At 44.7% G+C, this 19416-nt stretch overlaps 1 protein-coding gene and 1 long non-coding RNA gene across 3 annotated transcripts in view; one reads left to right on the forward strand and one right to left on the reverse strand.

Annotated features, from left to right (window-relative positions):
* Positions 1–7836, forward strand: part of LOC115393050 (uncharacterized) — a 9623-nt gene extending 1787 nt beyond the window's left edge. The window contains exons 2-3 of the long non-coding RNA XR_003931920.1: positions 2370–2375; positions 7770–7836. This is a non-coding gene — a long non-coding RNA (uncharacterized LOC115393050). The remainder of the gene's footprint in view (positions 1–2369; positions 2376–7769) is intronic.
* prkcea (protein kinase C, epsilon a) overlaps positions 1–19416 on the reverse strand; it is a 42599-nt gene that overhangs the window by 1595 nt on the left and 21588 nt on the right. Inside the window, exons 3-14 of one of the 2 annotated variants that reach the window (XM_030097802.1) lie at positions 10905–10968; positions 6945–7110; positions 6803–6837; positions 5420–5508; positions 5099–5228; positions 3940–4082; positions 3453–3555; positions 2264–2472; positions 981–1154; positions 748–902; positions 526–664; positions 19–207 (exon numbers count right to left, since the gene is read on the reverse strand). In XM_030097802.1, the coding sequence (XP_029953662.1) occupies positions 19–207; positions 526–664; positions 748–902; positions 981–1154; positions 2264–2472; positions 3453–3555; positions 3940–4082; positions 5099–5228; positions 5420–5508; positions 6803–6837; positions 6945–7110; positions 10905–10968 (1596 nt within the window). Of the gene's footprint in view, positions 1–18; positions 208–525; positions 665–747; positions 1155–2263; positions 2473–3452; positions 3556–3939; positions 4083–5098; positions 5229–5419; positions 5509–6802; positions 6838–6944; positions 7111–10904; positions 10969–19416 lie in introns of both variants that reach the window. The other variant, XM_030097801.1, reaches the window with a different exon arrangement.

Here is a 19416-nt window from a genome sequence, read left to right on the forward strand (position 1 = left end):
GGATGAGATGAAACGTACCGCTCGCAGGATGGAGACGGCCTCTTTGCTGAGCCACACGGGGTAGAGGACGTCGTCGTGGAGGATCGACTCGAACAGATCGTCTTCGTTGTCGGCTTCGAACGGCGGCTGTCCGGCCATCATCTCATACATCAGCACCCCCAGGGCCCACCAGTCCACCGAGGCGCCGTACTCAAGCTCCTGCAAGATCTGAAGGCGACAACAGGGCGCAGATGGTTTGATCGCCATGTCTAAACGAAGAGGAGGTCATCCAGAGTCGCTCGACTGCTTTTTAGAACAGGACACGCGGCTGTTTTTTTTTTTTTTATGGAGGGCTTTTTAAAAATGGGGTTAATATCGAGTCATACAATCAATCCTTTTTGAACCCTTGTTGGATTATGAATTTTTATTCATTCGTTTACTTATCTTTGATTTGTGCAATTTCTGATTCTGTTTCTTTATTATAATATCACTATAGTTTTAATCTCCTTCAGCTTACAGTTTTTGGGACTTCTGATTCCGGCTCACCTCGGGGGCGATGTAGTCAGGCGTGCCACAGAACGTCGTGGTGGTGACTCCGTTCATGATGCCCTCTTTACACATACCGAAGTCTGCCAGCTTACAGTGTCCCTCTGCATCCAGGAGGATGTTATCCAGCTTCAGATCTCTGGGGGGTGAAAGCGTCAGAGTGAGCAACCTGCTTGACGATCACACACTGTCTTTTCCACTGGCGTGAAAATGAAGCATTACCTGTAGATGACTCCGTTACGGTGCAGAAACATCAGGGCCGAAGTGACTTCAGCGGCGTAGAAACGAGAGCGAGGCTCATCAAACTTCCTGGATCGTTGAATCTGGAACATCAGATCTCCTCCATTCACATATTCCATGACAAAGAACAAGCGGTCCTGCGGCGAGAGGAAGGAGGGTAACAGATGAGACAGGCACAAGGCAGTGAATGTGTTCGTGCTGAGCGGCCTTCGTACCCGTGTCTGGAAGCAACAGTAAAGCTGGGTGAGGTAGGGGTGGCGGCGGGCGAGGGCCAGGATGCGCTTCTCGGTCATAGTGCAGTCCACGTCATCGTCCTGCAGAATGACGTCCTTCTTCAGGACTTTGACGGCGTAAACCTCCTCCGTTCCTTTCAGCTCCGCCAACATTACCTGGGCAGGAAATCACAGTAATCATGAGATTCAGATTTTCCTTTAAAATTCAAGTCAGGAGGTAAAAACCCACACGGAAGAAGGCTTTTATTTTTCCATCAAAGTGGCTGCTATTCCTGATTTGCCCACTGGGGGTCGCTTTGCTTCAGTTACAGTAGAGGTCAAAATGTAGCGCTGACAAAAACTGACATGAAACTTTTTTTTTCTTCTCCTCACAAGAGAGTTTTGGAACAAGCGTGCTACATTTGAACATTTCCTGGATGCACTTTCATGAAGCTAAAACTGTATTTAATTTAAGGCTGTGTGTGGCCCACGGACTAAAAACAGAGTGACAGCTCTGGCTTAAGGGAACACTCTAACGCCTCAGTTTATATCCTGTTTTTTTGTACGGTTCATTGGTATCTGTGTGAGTGTGCCGTGTGTGTGTGTATGTGTGTGTTTTTGTGTGTATGTCAGTGGATGATTGATGAGCGGAGTCCATGTGTGGCTGATTGGCCACCCCTGAAGAAACTAAAGGAGCCAACATCACAGCCGGTGCACAGCTGGCCTCCTCTGAAAGCACATCTTCTTATTTCCACATACAGTAATCCTTGTTCTGGTGGTGATCTTATTTGGCTTTTATTATGCTGCAAACAAAAAACTCCTTGTACTTGTATTACGTGATGACTTTAAATCACTGGTGTGAAATATAAGGTCTGTGAGCGAAAAACCTTCCACCAGCTCATCAAACACTTCCAGAGCTTTGGACTCTCTAAGTTCACCAGCTAATCTGTCATTCATGCTTCCTTCACACATCTCTCCTTGGTGACTAAACCGTTTTTCAGAGGGTCTTGTGCTGTAAATTTCATCTGATGATAGTAAAAATAAATAAATAAATAAATAAAACCAATGAGCTGTGAAAAAAATAATACTAACTTATAGTCAGTATATGTGATGAAGAAAAAAAAATGAATTTGTCACTGCATCTGACTAAAGACAAATATTTTCGCATTCTACTGAAAACGCAGCTGTTGTGAATAATAAGAGGAACCCCAGTGAGCGGTGTTTAATTATAAACATAACGAGTGGCACACAGATAGACATCCTCCTCCTCCTCGGCACAGCCGCACCTTGCCAAAGCTGCCTTTTCCGAGAACCTTGATGAAATTGAAGTCCTTGAGGCTCCTCCTCTGGCTCTGTCCGTTCTCCCTGCCCGCTGAGGAGGAGGACAGGGAGGAGGAGGTGGTGGAGGAGGAGGACGTGGAGGACGAGGAGGAGTGCTGGGGACCCTGCTGGTCGAGTGACAGTGCGTCCTGCAGGCGATCGAGCTCTGCCAAGTCTGTGGGTGTCATCGGAAAAGCAGATCAGACATCAGTGAAAACAGGCTGGCTGGGGTTTTTTTTTTTCTCCCCCTGTCAATGTGTGGCTCTTCAACCCTTCATAGGGCACTCACTAAAACACTTGGAAACAGAAATATCACTCCCAAAGTGTGATTAAAGGATTTTCAACCCTCTTACAAGCAACTCTTATATGTACATATAAAATAAAAACTGAATAAATATAATGAACTGACCATAATAACTTACACTTTCCTATTTCTACTCATGATATTCTCTAACCTGGAAACATTTCTGACTGAATTACCAAGAAAAACTGCTTCCACAATACAGATTATCGTATATTATTTGTAGTAGATATGATTCATTAATAGCATGAGGTGTTTGTTCAACTTTGCATCACAAGTTTGGGAAAACCAGGAAGAAATGCAGAAGTGACCAAACTTTTGAGAAACACTGTCCAGTGCTTTTCAAGAAACCTTTAAAAACGATGATCAGCTCCTCCGTTAAAAGCCGATATGACTCAGCAGCAGCATGTCAGACCGGGGCGGTTAAATAACAGCAGTGACCGGCGTCGCGGTCGCCGTCATGTGGCTCCATAAAGCGCAAAGGCGAGAAGACTTCCACCGGGAGAAAAGTTAACTTTTCATCTCTCAGCTTGCAAAGTGTGATAATAGCATGACTAACTGTGACAAGCAAATGGTGGTGGGCGGCGGTGGATAATTCAAGTTTGGTTTTGGTTCTACGGAGAAAAAAAATTAAAAAAAATACACACTTAACTATGTATCTTTAAACCCAACAACAATATTGTTGCTGAAATCGGATTACTACCTCTCACTGGTTGAATTAACACAATGAAACCACATGCTGCGTGGAAGCCCTCTGAGAGGGCTTTGAAATGTCTCCTCGTGTCAAATGTGAGAGGATTTTTTTTGATGGTGTGTGTGTGTGTGTGTGTGTGTTGTGTGTTGTGTTGTGTTACCCTGCTGTGAGGGGGAGGTGGGGACAGCTGGCTGGCTGAAGCTGTTCTCCTCGGTCTGGGAGAGCTCAGGAGGAGACTGGGGAGGGTCCTGCCCTGGAGTCAGCTGCAGAGAGAAACAACAAGGCTGCGCTCGAAAAACCCTCCTGATGCAGTTGGACATGAATGGACGGACGTCTCCTGCATCGGCCCCTGTTTTTATTATGCTGTTCCGACACCGGGCCCTGTTGGCTTGGTTTCTGTGACCGAGGTGGTCTTGGAACAGCTGTAGGTGTAGTGTGAAACGTTCTCATTGAAGCCACAGCAGAGCGAGCCGCGTCGGTCTCCACATCCTACATACTGCTTTGTTGCTCTGGTTTCTTTTCTCGGCTCGACCGGTAGCTGTGAAGCCCCCACATTTCTGGGGGCCAGAGCACAGCCTCTTGGATTTTCACTGCATATTCACACTCTGCACTACTTTAACTTTGTTAAAAACAAACAGACTGGTTACCTTCCTCCTGCGCTGTGCTGTGTTGGAGATCTTATCCGGCGTGACCCCCATGTCCGACAGGACCTTAGCGATACCTCGGGCGTCCACGCCACAGTTAGGAGCTACATTGGATTCACAACGCCGGTGCACATTCATCTTACACACTACAAAAAAAAAAAGAAAAAACAAAAGAAAGAAAAGGAAAGAAGGATGAGGGTGAACCTAGAAAATACTACTGAAATGGTACAGATGCAACAGCAAATATCCTAAAAGAGGCATACCTCTTAAAACTCCTGAAAAAGGGAGATTTATTACATAAGAAGAGTAAATCTATGACTTCTGCATGAATGTAGAAATAACTGGCAAAACAATTAACTTTGTATTAATATTTTTATGTTTTCGCATATGTCTGTCCACTTGCACCAATCAGCTCATTCGGTTTAAAATTGCAAATAATAAACATTACAAAAAAATGAATAAAAACCATTGAAACTGATAATTAGTTCAAGTACTGATCTGTGAATGAAAAGATGCAGCTGCAATCTGTTGTGAAGTAACAGTCATATGACAATAATCAAACTAGTGTAGACACAAACTCTATCATGCACTTCAAAAAGTCTGAGCTGAAAAGGCTTTTGTCGTCCGATGAGCTTTGCATGTGGTTTTCTCCAGGACAATATCGAATGAGATCAGACACGGAGAAGGATGTAAAATACTCTTAAGAACAGGGATGTGTGAAAACAGGAGCTATGAAAGCTCTGAGCACGACGGCAGAAAAACTCCAAGCCAAATTGTGCAGAAAAATAAATCCGTGAAACAGCGAAGCAGAAAGGGGGAAATGCTTGGAGAACACCAGTTGTCATGGAAACACAATGCTTCCAATGTTGCCACACTTGGTAGTCATGGAAACATGACACTTCCCATGCCAGCACACTTGGTTGCCGTGCGGCCATAAGGAGTACCGAGCATGATGACATCGGGGGGCGACTTGTCTCCATGACAACTGAGGGATGGTCAGTTTCCATGACTACACCAACATACAAGCCACGCCCACTTGTCACAAGGACACTGTGCTGTCTGAAGATGGAACAATGCATTTCTGACTTCATTCTCTTTACGCGCCTATCAGCTGTGTTTCGTTGTCACATGGTGTGTGTTCTCGTGCTGCACATGAACTGACCTTTGCACTGCAGGCCCTGCCTCATGAGACCCCACAGCAGGGAGCCACAGTGGTCGCAGAAGGTGGGAACTTTGTAGTTATGAATACTGAACTTGTGTGGCATATTAACACTGAACCGCTGCGAGCCCACCTACAGAGGGAGACACACACAAAACAAACACAAGGTGTTACAAAGAGATTACTGTCACCTCAGAAAACGGTGTGTCTCAAGTATTAGCGCACACGTGGAACTAGCTCATCCTTATAAGGCCATTATGAGCTACAACTGCCTTTTCAAATGTTCAAATAATGTATTTATCCTTCTGAAAAGAACCAGTTCACCTCTTCGGGCGTGTCCTCCTGCTTCTTCATCCCGGCACACTTTGTGATGATGAGCTCATGGCAGCGCTTGTGGACGACACACGTGCACACTGAAAGAGCACGTCAGAGTCACACATTCACACATCTGGTCAAATTTAGTGGAAACAAAACACAGTTCGTTCATTCTGCTGCACGCCAAGGGCGAAGAGACATCAAATCTTTAATCTGGAATAAATTAAGACTACAGCCGTTAATTTATTGGAAACTGTTCTGTGAAACTTCAGTTAATTCCAATGATATTCCTTTGAAATTTTCTAAAAATTAAAGTGCTTCTTTTACAGAAATGGCATTTTTTTTGAGCTTGTTGACAAGAGATCTTTGTCGCGGCCGAATCTTTACAGCAGGCAGCATTATTTGTTAGCAGCTGCTCAGACAGAGAGAGGGTCTGCGTTAAAACAGAGGGAGCCGCTGTGCTGCTGGTGAGAGGGTGAAACATGACCCATTAGGTCCAGCTGCAGTAGCAGACGAACGCATTATGAGCAGTCAAATTACTTCTGCGCAAGAGTTCATAACGCGCACGGACACAGAGGATTTTAAAGCACTGCAAAGTTATCAGTATCCGCGAGGCAGCGACTGCACAAAACAGGCAATATGCTGGTAGATTTGCTGCCCGGGGTGGGTTCAGTCGGCTCTCGCTGGCCGACCAGTTACAGTTTCCACCTCCACACCGTCACCTTTTCCACTGCCACATGCACAGCACGGCTTCCTGGACCTCCACTAAATGCTTTGAATTAGTGCACATCTTGTTCTGCGCAACTGTCAAGAGGCCGAGAAGCAAAAAGGTCTGTTAAAACACAGAGGCAGCTCTTTCATGACACGTTTTTGCTTAATTTCAGAGAGCAAAATTGGACGAAAAATGTAATGGAGGAGGAAGAAAATTACTCCAAGGAATGTCACATTAATGTGGGGAAGAAGTACAATCGTGTGAAGAAAAGCATTTGAGTTCAAATACAAAGTTAATTACATTAGTTTTATGCAACCATGATTAAATTAATTTAATTAATTTCCTTTTATGTGATGAGTTTCATTTGGTCTGCAGGTGAAGAGGCTTTTCATTTGCTGTGAAGAGTGTTGAGGTATTTTTAATTCAGCAGTGGCTGCAGACACGCAGACCCTGGTGAAGTAACACTGGATTCTCCAGAGGAGACGGAGACAGTTACGTATTGTCGTTCCCTCACAGATGCTGGCGCAACGCGGTAAATGTTTGACACTGGGTGACGGCATGCGACCAAATCACAGCTGTCACTCAGTAACATGTAATCCCTCCTGGGTTCTCAGGCCTAAATAATAAATGAAGTGCAATGTTACTTGAGAAATTGGAATCGGTTAGCGAAAAGTACTCACCCTGACACTGGTATCCCTGCTTCCCCAGCACGCCCCTATCAGATCGCAAACGGAGACGAGTCAGCGTTTCATCTGAGTCGGCTTAATGAAGCGGCACAGAAGGAAAGTTGGACCGAGCGGTGTGTTTGTGTACGCCGCCTACCAGATAAAATCTCTGCAATGTGAGCAGTAGGTCGGCTGTCTCAGGTAGGTGGCCATGAACTTGTGCCCGTTGACTTGATGGACGCGCCGTCGAACGGCGCCCTGTCGCCGGCGAGGGCCGATCCTCTCGCGGAACACACGCTCCTCATTCTCATTGGTACCCGAGGCTGTTGTGGGGAGAACAAGGACACAAACCCGTTAAAGAAAGGAAGACGTTTCTGTGAGAATTCACTCAAGACATCCCAAAGCTACTGACGTGTCCTTACAATCATCCACTCCGCTTCCTCCGTACAAATAAGGATGATTTGCATCATGTTTCTTAGGATGTTTAATCATTCAGCGGCCTCTCATCTTCCTTTATCCCCCTCCCTCCAGCTCTCTTTCTCACCAACACCCCACACCTACCAGAGGCCTGCGCATACGTACGTGCAGGGCGCTATTTATACTCCCATGTGTGGGCACTAAAAACCAAGGACAGCATATTAAAATACTCCTCCTCAGCAGGCATCATCCAGCCCGTCGCTCACTTCCTCTCAGCATCTCCCCGGAAAGATAAATGCTTTCCGAGAGTAACCTTAAGACAAGAGAACCACCTCCACTCTCACTCCCACACACACACACACACACACACACACACACACACACACACACACACACACACACACTCATTCTCTCAGCGCTCCTGTCCTAGTTTGCCTTTCTTTCACTCTCCCAGCATCCCTCTCCAGGGTGCGTTGTAGATGTGGTTACTGCTGAGCCTCTCCAGAGTTCGATTACAGACACGCTGTCCAGGGATCCTTTGTGTATCTGTACGTGTGTGCATGAGTGTGTGTGTGTGTGTGTGTGTGTGTGTGTGTGTGTGTGTGTGTGTGTGTGTGTGTGTGTGTGTGTGTGTGTGTGTGTGTGTGTGTGTGTGTGTGTGTGTACTGTTGTGTTTCTGTGTGTTGGTCGGAGGGGGCAGCTAAACAGGCCATTACTGGGATCACTTTATTTTACATAATACATCATCCATCTGTCTGGTGAGTGTACACACGCACACGCACACGCACACGCACACAGAGTTATGTTTTCATGCCTCCCAGGGACGCTGCACCGACTTATATTCACTGCTTACAAACTTTATCAAACTCAGCCATAACTCCTCGTCGCCTCACCCTGACCTTTAACCCCTAACCTCACTCAGAGGTTTTCATTTAAGTCCTTACGGGTAAGTGTGCAATTAGTTTTATGCACACAGCTTCTACAGAAATCATATTAATGAGTATTTTTTCCTCCAGACTTCGTCTAAACTCAGCTGTAACTCGTAAACGTCGTGACTTCAGACTGAACTGACTTTACTATTGAGAACTGAAATGTTTAATAGTTTCATGAGTCCCAGCGGGTCACTGTGCAGTTAGGTTCATGTCCCCACCCAGAAGGCTAAACCACATGTTGGGACACAGCATTGACTCACATTTATTTCCTGCAGACTTGTTTGTAAGACAACCAAACCACTGTCCTCCTATCAGCCTTCAGCCATCCTTAAAGCATCTCCAGCACCGTAACATGAGGCGATCTGTTCATTAATTTTTTGATCCCTACAAATTCAACAGGTCCTTACGCTGAGAGTTTCCATGCTCTCATGAGACACTGCATTGATTTTCACATATTTTCTGCATTTTCTTACGAAGCTGAACTACCACTCACCCTCATGTTCACCTTAACTCACCTTCTGAAGCTCTAAAAAAGTACTAATCTAATTGAATGGAAATTAGATTTTCGTCCTCAGAAGGACAAGTCAGGTCAACACTGTGAAGACACAACTCAACAATTCCCAAAGAAAAACCCAATGCATGTGAACCTTAACCTTCATCAATGGTAAATAAAGGTTTCACACATCTAAACACTGATTCAGCTGGAGTAAAGTCTAGAGTGATACTTTGTGCAGGAGCGCAGTTTGAAATGCAAACACAGAACAAAGTAAAGAGCAGTAAAAGCTCCAAACACATGACGTGTTCCGTGTTTCGGTGCACACAGAAAATTCCAGCAGGAGTGTGGATGTCTTTATATACTTTTAAGCTCGTTGGTGAGATCTCAGCCCGTAACAAATGTCACGGCAATAATCCCACATGCATTGTGTTTCACTTAACCCAGCTGGCTGCTTTGTTATGCAAGTAGGGTTACGGAATACACAGCAGCTGTCCAGCATGTGGTTTGTTTATATCATACGAGCCAAAGCATGGACGGAGCTTTACGTGAGGCTGCCGTCCCCTGTATCAGTGTCTCTGCGGGCCCGGGCCCCCCTGGGGTGCAGGGTGGGTCCCTCATATCAGTATGTCTCAAACTACATGTAATGATTTCGAACTCACTCCAGGGTTTTGTTCGAGGATTGCTTCAAGATTCCAAATCTACAGGAATATAAGAGTATCTAAAATGGATAAAAAAAAAAAAGATAACTCCACAAATCAAAAACAAATAATCCTTTTGTTTTATATAAAGTGAACAAACAGTTATAATCTGTCACTTCTTGCTTCAAATGAAGTGAAAACACTTTAATAACAGAGGCGGACTGACGAGGGCAGCAGAACGAGGAACACCGGGGGGAGAACAGTGCAGATGGTCAGATTAGGTCAGATTACTCTCATTCTTTTCTTCAGACAAGCAGATTCAGGAGGATGGAGACGAGTGACGGGAAGCAAAGGGAGGAGAGTGAAACGCCGCTCTCCCAGCCTCCAAAGCTGCAGAGGACAGAACAGATTGCAGCAGGGGGAGAAAAAAAAAATCTGCTAAAAATACCACCTCTTCCTCTAGTTCTCACCCTCCATCTCTCCATCCCTTACTCCTCTCCAGCCGTCCTCTCAGCACACACACACACACACACACACACACAGACACACACACACGCCCCGCTTGTTTTTATCAGCATACATTAACGTGACGAGTGTTGAAGCCAGCTGAACTCAGGGCGGAAGTTCAGGAGTGGGAGGAGAGTGGGTCGTTAGGTCACCACAGAGTGTCCAATCATCGATGGGAAGGGCAAGGCATGGACACCCGAGTCTGTGTGGGTGTGTGTGTGTGTGTGTGTGTGTGTGTGTGTGTGTGTGTGTGTGTGTGTGTGTGTGTGTGTGTGTGTGTGTGTGTGTGTGTATAATCTGCAGCTCAATCTCACCTACTATTTTAAGACTCTACTCCCGCTCTCTTCACTCTCTGCCGCTCTCTTTATCTGTCTTTACACTCTGTGGTGCATTACTGGGCTTCTCTGCTGCAACCTCCCCTACACAGGCTATCCCGCCACCCTCACACACACGCACCCGCACACACACACACACCCGCGCACACACACTGATATATATACATAAGCAGGCACACTTATTGGAAGGCGGTCTATTTTTAACCAGGTGTGAAGACACACAGGTGCAGGTGAAAATCACTTATTCCAGGCAGTGTGTGAGTGAGTCAGGGTGTGTGTGTGTGTGTGTGTGTGTGTAGGGGCCAATTTACAGAGATATTGTGCATGTGTGCATGGTTAATGACACAAAATAGGAAAACAGGAGATGGAAAAAGGGAAAGCAAGGGAGCCATCTCCGCATAATGACTTTCTAGGAAAGCAGGACGGCCTCTGGGCTTTGCACACTGGGAGCACCAGAGGACGATCCTTGCAACTAATTCCTCTATTGACAAAACAAATCTTTTATTAACGCTTGTAAAACTAAAATTCTGCAAAATTTAGGCACAGAGTGTTCCAGTGTGTGTGTGTAGGGAGCTTTTCTACAAGCGAAGCAGCAGAGAAACTGTAAAATACGAGACACATTTGTCCCAGTGCAGCCTTACTTTCGACACTTTGTGTGTTAACTCAATCTAAATCGAAATAGATACAATAAACCACAGCACACAATAATGCGCCACACTGACTCACATATGCACACATTTGTTTGGAAGCGTGGTTTTGAAGCGGTGAAATAGTGTGTTGCGGCGATCTTACCCTCAGTGGACGATCCCGACAGATCGATGACCACGTACACCTTCCCCTCCGGCTCCAAGTCAATCTGTCCAGACCGAGAGAGAGAGAGAGAGAGAGAGAGAGAACGGGAGGGTGAATCGGGGCGAAATAACACAGCTGAAGAGTGCGTGCAGCGGGAGTTTTTTTTTTTTTTTTTTCCTCCAGCACAAACAAACATACCAGCGCATGCAAGAGGTCATTATCTTCACTAGAATTACACTCCTCACCAACATCTGCATCATTAACACAATTAGCACAATCACCATTTCATTACTGTGTTAGCATCATTGCAGACCATTATTATCTCGTGCGTTGTCTGAGTGGGTCTGTTTCTGCGCACTGCGGTCCGCACTTGGCTTTTTTATTTTGATTCTGTCCTGAGGTTGGAGGAAAAGGCAGATTTACATCTATGGGCAAAGTTGCAGTGCAATGGCTTCTTCAAAAGTGAGCAGATGATTAAATGCTCTCTCTATTCTTAATGAAGGATCCTGTGTGGCAGTTTTTTTATCTCTGTGCATTGTGAAAAAGAAATCCATTTAAAACGTATAAATGATTAAGTCAAACCAAACTGATAAATAATGAAGCCACGGTGGAATTATCTTGTTTTTTATAGGTGAATTTTTCTTTCGCTGTGAGAGCGCAGGAGCCGGAGCGCATCATTTTCATACAGAGATTACGACGGTATAATATTAACTTTATGCACATTTCAAGACAAGAACCTAATGTGTTTTTTTTGTAGCCCCAATGAACAGAGTGAAAAAATTTGGCTGTATTTTAATATATTTTAATGTGAAAATTCCAATATTGAAGTGTAATAAAAGCTTTATTTAAACTCAAAAATCAATATACGTAGGCAACTAATCAATAAAATCAAAAACAAAGTGCAGGAGATAAAACTAGAACGAAATCAAAATAAATTTTGAGTTTATATTTGATTTTCACTGACCAGTGACGTGTGAGAGGTGACAGCTCTGCTTTATTTCTTTTTTTAAAAATGTGTTTTGTGTTGTACTGGTGAAGAACCGTCAATCACTATCTCTACACTGACGACAGAGAAATGGCACAACGCTGACCAGACGGAGGGTAAAATCTACCCAGCTCCTCCAGAAAAACTGCACCTGGATTTTAAGTAATAAACAAATATCTAGGCCAGAAAAATACTCTGAAATCCTTCCTCAGAACTGAGTCAAATCACTTCCTTGACAAAACGTTCCCGCACTGAGAAGATTTTGCAGCCAATAAATTTGTAGCACTGCGTTTTGAAGCAGAAAAAATCTCATGCAAACCTCTTATTTTTAGATCACCAGTAAACTCGATCTGCTGTGTGAAATGGGACAAAAATTCATATTTATAATAATATCATGGTTGTACTCGAAGGGACGAAGTCACTGAAACCTAATGTAGATGTTGGAAGAAGCCATGGGCAACAAAGGCTTAGCTGCCAATAATTTGTGAATATATTATAATGACATTACAGCTGAATATATAAACACATCAATTAAATATGCTCCAAGTTCTCCTGACTTCTGCGTTGCGGTTTCAACAGAATGGAGCTAATAGGTAAAATAACAGACAAGCCGCATCAACAGAGACTTATTCAACAAATAATGACATCATCCGCCTACAATATACATGCAATTACAGAGATTAGAGAGAGTGCAACAGAGAGCGCTAGAGAGGCAGACGACACAGGAGAGAGTGCAGGAGAGAGTGAGAAAGGGAGCTTTAAATCCTTAGTTAAGCTCTGGGACAGCAGCAGATCCTCTTATGCAACAGTCAGACTCGCACACAGGCCACAACGCACACACACACACACACACACACACACACACGCACGCTTACACACAGAGGCGTCTTTGCATCGCTGAGCATGAGACACAAAGAGCACAAACACATATGAAGTCCATGCAACCGCTGCACATCCACACCTACCAAACCCACCTCGCCCCTTCTCACCCCCCCCCCCCCACCCCCTCCACCCCCCTGCATCCCATACAGAACGCACGCATGAATTCAAATCAGTGGCATCTGATGCCTAAATATAACATCTTATACCTGAGAAACTTCACATTGCTCTTCAAAAACTGTGAAAATGACGCCTGCTCTACTTTCCTTTGTGACACAGCGGATAAAAACGACAAATAAATTCGTTTAATCTGGCATCACTTGTATCTGTTTGTAGTCTTTTATCCTGTTGGCTCTGCAGAAATTCATTGTTATTAATGGACGGTGAGTCGACAACAGCTCTTATGAATGAATATCCTTTTTTTTTTGTTTTTTTTCCAAATAAAAAACTGGGAAAAATGCCAAGCATTGAGAGAGCCTGATGCTTTTTTTTTTTTTTTTTTTTTTTTTGTTATTTGAATATGAACTGTGTAGAACAATGTCTTTCAGCTAAGACACAAGAGACAACGTGAGCGCGCACACACCAACATCCCTTTGTTGTCCGTATTATGCATAACAACTGCATGGGATTTGTGACCTATAAACGCCATTGGATTCTTGATGTCTCCCCTTGAAAATGACGTGCTAATCCCTAAATGTAACCCCTTGCATAACAGCACATCTCAGCAGGGATTTCAGTCGAAAGATGGACTCAGAGTAATTTAGAATAGAGTGAAGCAAATGGACGGCACCATCACCGAGTGCTGCGGCGGCACGTCAGTCCAAACGAAAAACAACAACAACAACAAAAAAGCAGGTGGCTGTTTCCACATCAACAGTTGCAGGTCTCTTGAGCAACAAGGTGACTTCAAATCACTATTAAGATCAGGCAAAAATACAGAACTGTGAATATTAATTAAAGCTTTTTCTTCTTGGCAGCGTAAAAACTGACTTCTTAAAACCATCCACGAAGCTTGAGACAAACTAAAATAATGTTCAGAAATGTTCATGTTAGCACAACAGGTCAAGCAGCGTGACGAGCACACTCCAGATTTCACTTCATTTTTTTTTTCATCTGTGTGATTTATATCAATACATTTGACAAATAAGTATATTAACATTTGTTTTACAGATATTTGTCAAGCTAATGTGAACATAACATAGAGCTAAATTTAAGTTTTATTGTCGTAGGAAGTAACCAACCCTTTTAATAAACCGATCTCAGGAAAGTAAGGAATCGGCGGTAAAATACATGCTGCAGTCCATCAGTATTCACGGGATGATTCTCGCTGTCTCTAGCATTTCCTTTGGGCATGGACAGAAAGACGTCCTGTGTAAGCAGGTCGAAGGAAGAGTGACTGGTCGCTGCTTAGCAGTAACTGCCTCAGGTGTCAGGAGGTAAGGGGATAAAGGAGAGACCTGATCTACCCCGACAAGTCCCAAGACAAGCTAGGTTTACTTCTAACTCTGATTAACTTCACAGAGAAGTTAGAAGTGAGGCAGACGGAGGAGTCGTCACATCTCTCGATAAGCTGCGAACAATCATTCACGTCTCAAAAAGCCGTTATGTCTTCATCATTTTTCCTTTCTCTCCTTTTGATCGAACATTACAGGTAAAAGCCGCTCGGTGTAATTAGTAATGCAACAAAGTAATGAGTCACAACTCAACGTGACTTTAATGTTTTCACGTGAAGATGAGAAAAACACTCCGCATTAATCATCGCTTGTTAGCCTTTTTACCATCCTGGATACATAAGGCTCAGATGTTTTTCCTGTTACATACGGTCTTCCACAGTTTCCAGGACTCTCCGTCGACTCCTCACACACATATTCTGCCTCACTGCTTCACTCCAGCTGCCATCGCTCCGGTTCCACCTGCTCCTGTCAAACTGCATCGACGCAGCGTTTTGAAGCCGTTGAACAGACGACTCAAAATAATTCCCCTTGCTGCTCGAACACAGAGCAACACCGGAAGCCGAATATTAAACCACAAACATAAAACAGCCCCATTCTGAGACATATTTCCAGTATTTACCGTCTCATAGCAGTGAAAAAACAACACTGAGCGTTTTTTTTACAGCTTTTCATAGAATCTCACACAGGTATGTAAATTACATCCAGAGTAGCGACTCTACCTAATGACATGATTAATTGTTACATAACTCGCTCTGCTTTAGCTGTGGTCATTTCTCAGTGGCGAGCGCGCTGGCTTCACGTCCCGCTGAAGAGGGACCCGCCGATCTGTAATGCCATTAATGTTTTTTTTTTTTTTTTTTTTTTCCCCGCTCCGACAAGTCGCCGCGTCTGTCGTGAGAGAGTTCCCTCGGAGGCGACCGCACCTCCGCTTGCCGTGACTCCCGAGCTCACCTGGCTCTGTTTGAACTGGCGTGAAGCACGGCGAGCCGCACTGCCCACCTTACAGCGCCGGGCTGCTCAGGATTAAACAAATATCAACACACACACTGAGTCATTACAGTGTGTTAATGTCATCCAACACGATCAGCCGAGGAGCTTGAAAACAGGAACAGTAGTTAAATTCATCATTTAACCAATTATTACCTTTTTTTTTTGATGGTTGTTTGCATAAAGTTAAGAATATATTTATATTTTTTTTTCTCATTTTTAATGACTTATTTGAGGTCAATGCCTTATTAAGCCACATTCGAACAGGACTCACCATCACAGTGGTTAATTCAGAGATTAAAGCTTTCGGGGTTTCCCTTAGCTGAGGCCAAACTTAATCTAAATCAAGACTGAATAGTAGCCGTAAATCCACCATCAGGAGGAGAAAGGTCAAACTCATGTCAGCAGATACCAACATAACACGTAAACAATGAACGCTTTACAATATACTTGCAGTAACATCACCGTAACATTATTTCTCTATTATTTATTTACCCAGTAAATAAGGAGTAAAATCAGCTTGAATTTTACTGACACTTGCTAATTATGTGCAGAAAATTAATGATATTTAACTTTTTATTTGGATAATTTGGGATTACAGTTCTAATAAAATGAAATATATCATGATAAAGAGTTTTACGTGCTTCGGCGTACGTGGGAAATGAACCGCAACGTGACTCAGATTTGACCTGCGGCGACTGAAAGGTGGGAGGAGGGAGAGCCGGAGAATCTAGTTCGTCTTATTAATCTTGTTAGTCCAATTAGGACGCCGACACAGCCGCGGAGAGGGTGACACACACAGACAAGAAAAGTGTGTGTGCTCCCATGACATCGAGGGATTTCAAAATGGACTTCAGAGAGGAGGTTAACATTAAACACACATACCGGCTTAACTCTCCTGGGTTTGTTCCATCTCCTCACACTTCAAGCTCAAAAATAACTGGCAGAGTTTAAAAAAAAAAAGCACGTGCACGCACGCACACACGCACACACACACACACACACCATATGCAGCAGTAGAGAGAAGCACTCAACCAGCAGACAGGGCACTCAAAGCTTGCATTATATCAATACTGTGGAGCTAACCCCCTCCCACTCTGCGTCCACGGAGCTCAGTGTGTGTGTCCAAGCAGACAGCGCTCTGCGTCTCTCTCAGGAGCGTTTAGTCTCAGTGACAGCCTCCCACATCCATCTGTCAAATAACAAATTTCGGCTTCGAGAGAGCTCAGCCACATTCACACGAGAACGTGCGTGTGTGTGTGTGTGTGTGTTTGTCCCTCTCTTCTATCACACAGCAACTCGTCCACTCTCACACACACACAGAGGAGGCCCATGCTGAGTGAGACAGCGTGAGAGTCATGCATCTTTAATGTAACATCACAGGCGGCTAATAATGTAAGAAGAGCTGAGCTGTGTGGTGGGGACAGAGCGGTGTGTGTGTGTGTGTGTGTGTGTGTGTGTGTGTGTGTGTGTGTGTGTGTGTGTGTGTGTGTGTGCACGCAGGGGGTGGGGGCCCGGAGAGGTTCTCGGTTGCTGCTCGACTGCAACAAAGCGGGCTTCGGGTGAGTGGTCCGACGGCCCTGCGGCGTAGCGAGAGGAGAAGAATGGGCCGCCCGCCCCCCCCTCCGAAATCGAATCATCCAAACTGTTCTGTGATCTTAGAGATCACAGATACACACACACACACACACACACACACACACACGCTCAGGAGGAGGAGTGTGTGACATCCAGATGGACTGGCAGACGGTCTGATAAGCAGCCTCTGCAGATCAGACAGTCACCGCCGTTGGATGAAAACACACTTCATAAAGACTCTGTCCCGAGGCGACACCACCGGAGGAAAAGCTCTAATTAAATAATAGATTGTCTTTTGCGTTGCCATTGTTTTTCATTAATTATTACGTGTTGATGATGAAAAAAGAAATCAAATGAGAAAGGTTTGTAGAACCCATTATTTTTACCTATCCTGTTATGTAAAAAAAAAATAGAAGAAGAAATTACATGATGGAGTTTTTCTGCCTTTTCTTCTCCACATTTATGTAGTAAAAAATAAATTTCCCATGGTGACACAATGAGCCTTGAATTCGAAGGTGAGGAACCCTGGTTCAAACCCTGTTTATGGCAGGAAGAAAGCTACTTTATGGTGCAAGTTACAACTTGCTGTGGAGACCCCTATAAAAGAGAACAGCCAGAAACAGAGGGACATTTCCCCAGTTAAGCAGCGTCAGATTTTAACTTCAATCAGGAATTTTCTGAACTGACCTGATTCACATTGCTTATCTGTCCAACTATTCACTTTTATCTCTCAGTTACAGAAACAATACACGATTCAGAAATAACAATATTTAGCTTGGAGCCGTCCTGCTATAACTTTAGAGGTTTATGAAGTGCGGCAGGAAACCAGAGGAAATCCACTCATGCCCAGGAAGAACATGCAGTGTCCCCACAGAAAGACATCAGGTCTGGACGTAAATTGGGGAAACATCTTGAGAGTGAGATCTGTTACTCCACTGTGTAGCTTTCACCCATATTTTGAGTAGCACAGTAGAAAGATGCCCTGGATGTGTGTGTCCTAAAGCCGGGATTCAAACCTGCACTGGAGTCCAAACCACGCTGGGCCAGATAAATCAGAAATAAAACTAACTTGCAGCTCTAAAGTCATGCACTCTGAAAAATGAAACATGTCAGTCGAAAAAAACCCCCCCAAAAAAAACGAACGTCTAAATTTGTCTGGAATATGTCCTGAGAGGAAGCGCAGTGAGGGGACAAACAGAGGACACTTCCCCTGCTGTCCCCAAATACCCAAAAACCCTCCCATTTCTTCCCTCCCACTGAGGACGTTGCATTAAAAGCCCTGCAGCCCACACACACCCACACACACCCACACACACACACACACACACACACACACCAAAGGTTGACCTGGTTTGGCATCAGCGGGCCGGGCGCGCCGCTTGTCTTTGTGCGCACGAGCGTATCCATTGTCACGGCGACAACAGTACATCTTAAATCCAGTCTGTCCCACTTAACCGGCGGGTCAGCGGCGAGCGGCGGAGCCCGTGACGTGGCCGTCCGGCAGCGTGCCACGGCGAGCGGCCGGGGGTCAGCAGCCAGGCAACATGGCCGTGACCTCGAGGTTAATCAGAGTCTTGAAAGATAAAGGCGGGAGGGCGGGGCAGAGGATGATGGGAGCGCAGAGCTACGTCCCGCACAAAATTATCACTCATTTCATTCAATGAAGAATAACGGAGGAGGGATGTAACTGCTCACAAGAAAACACGTGCACGCTATGTGAACATGCAGTATAGGCCAGCTGGGCGTTCTGACGGTATCAATGTATTCCTGGGGTAAGACGCCGTCAGCAGGTCTCCTCATGTTCCAGGACAGCCTTCACTTTTAGCATGAGGGAGTATGAAAGGCTGTCAGTGTTACATGAGCACATGCCCCCCAAAACATTTATTACGTGATACTTTTAACATTTCTGACAGCATTTGGCATTCAAGTTCTGCAGAATCAGACATCAGAGAAGATTTCTGCAGCGTCTTCCAGACACAGCCTTGATGGATACGAGCAAAATGAGTCCGGAAATGCTGATCAAAACGAATGTTAACCGATTCTTTCAGGACAGCTTTCCACTATAGGTCGTTTAACAAAGAATTTCTTAAACGTGTGCAAATCAGATCCTGAGACCATCAGGAGACAAGGCCTCACGGAGTCCCTGTGACTTCCAACAGCATGAACCCATTCTGTGTACACCTTTCATTTTTGATCTCTACGATCTGAAGAGAGCTCATCCGGACACGGCTGCATTGATCAGCCCATGGTCAAAGCAGTAAGGTCACGGGTTCAAATCCAGGCCTCGCTGCTTGTTCTCCCTGTGCATGCAACTTTGTTCAAAGACATGCATGAGCATTGTACAGGATGAAGCAGTGTAGCAGACGGCTGGATCAATCATGAGAGTATCTTGACATTACCAGAGCATTAGCGCCGTACGATCAGAAGTCTGAAGAAGAGCGTAACCACATTCAAGTCCAGCACTGGGGCATCAAGCTGCAGGTTAATAAACCTCAATACAGGCTGCTGTGATGTAAAATGAGTAAAACAGAGGGCAAAGCGAGTCGAAACTTCAGGAGCATATGGCTGCTGAAGCTTGTGATTAAATATTTTCAAGACAACATTCAAAATACTGCTAAATTTAAACTGT

Source organism: Salarias fasciatus, chromosome 8, assembly GCF_902148845.1.
Source record: "Salarias fasciatus chromosome 8, fSalaFa1.1, whole genome shotgun sequence".
Lineage (NCBI taxonomy): Eukaryota > Metazoa > Chordata > Actinopteri > Blenniiformes > Blenniidae > Salarias > Salarias fasciatus.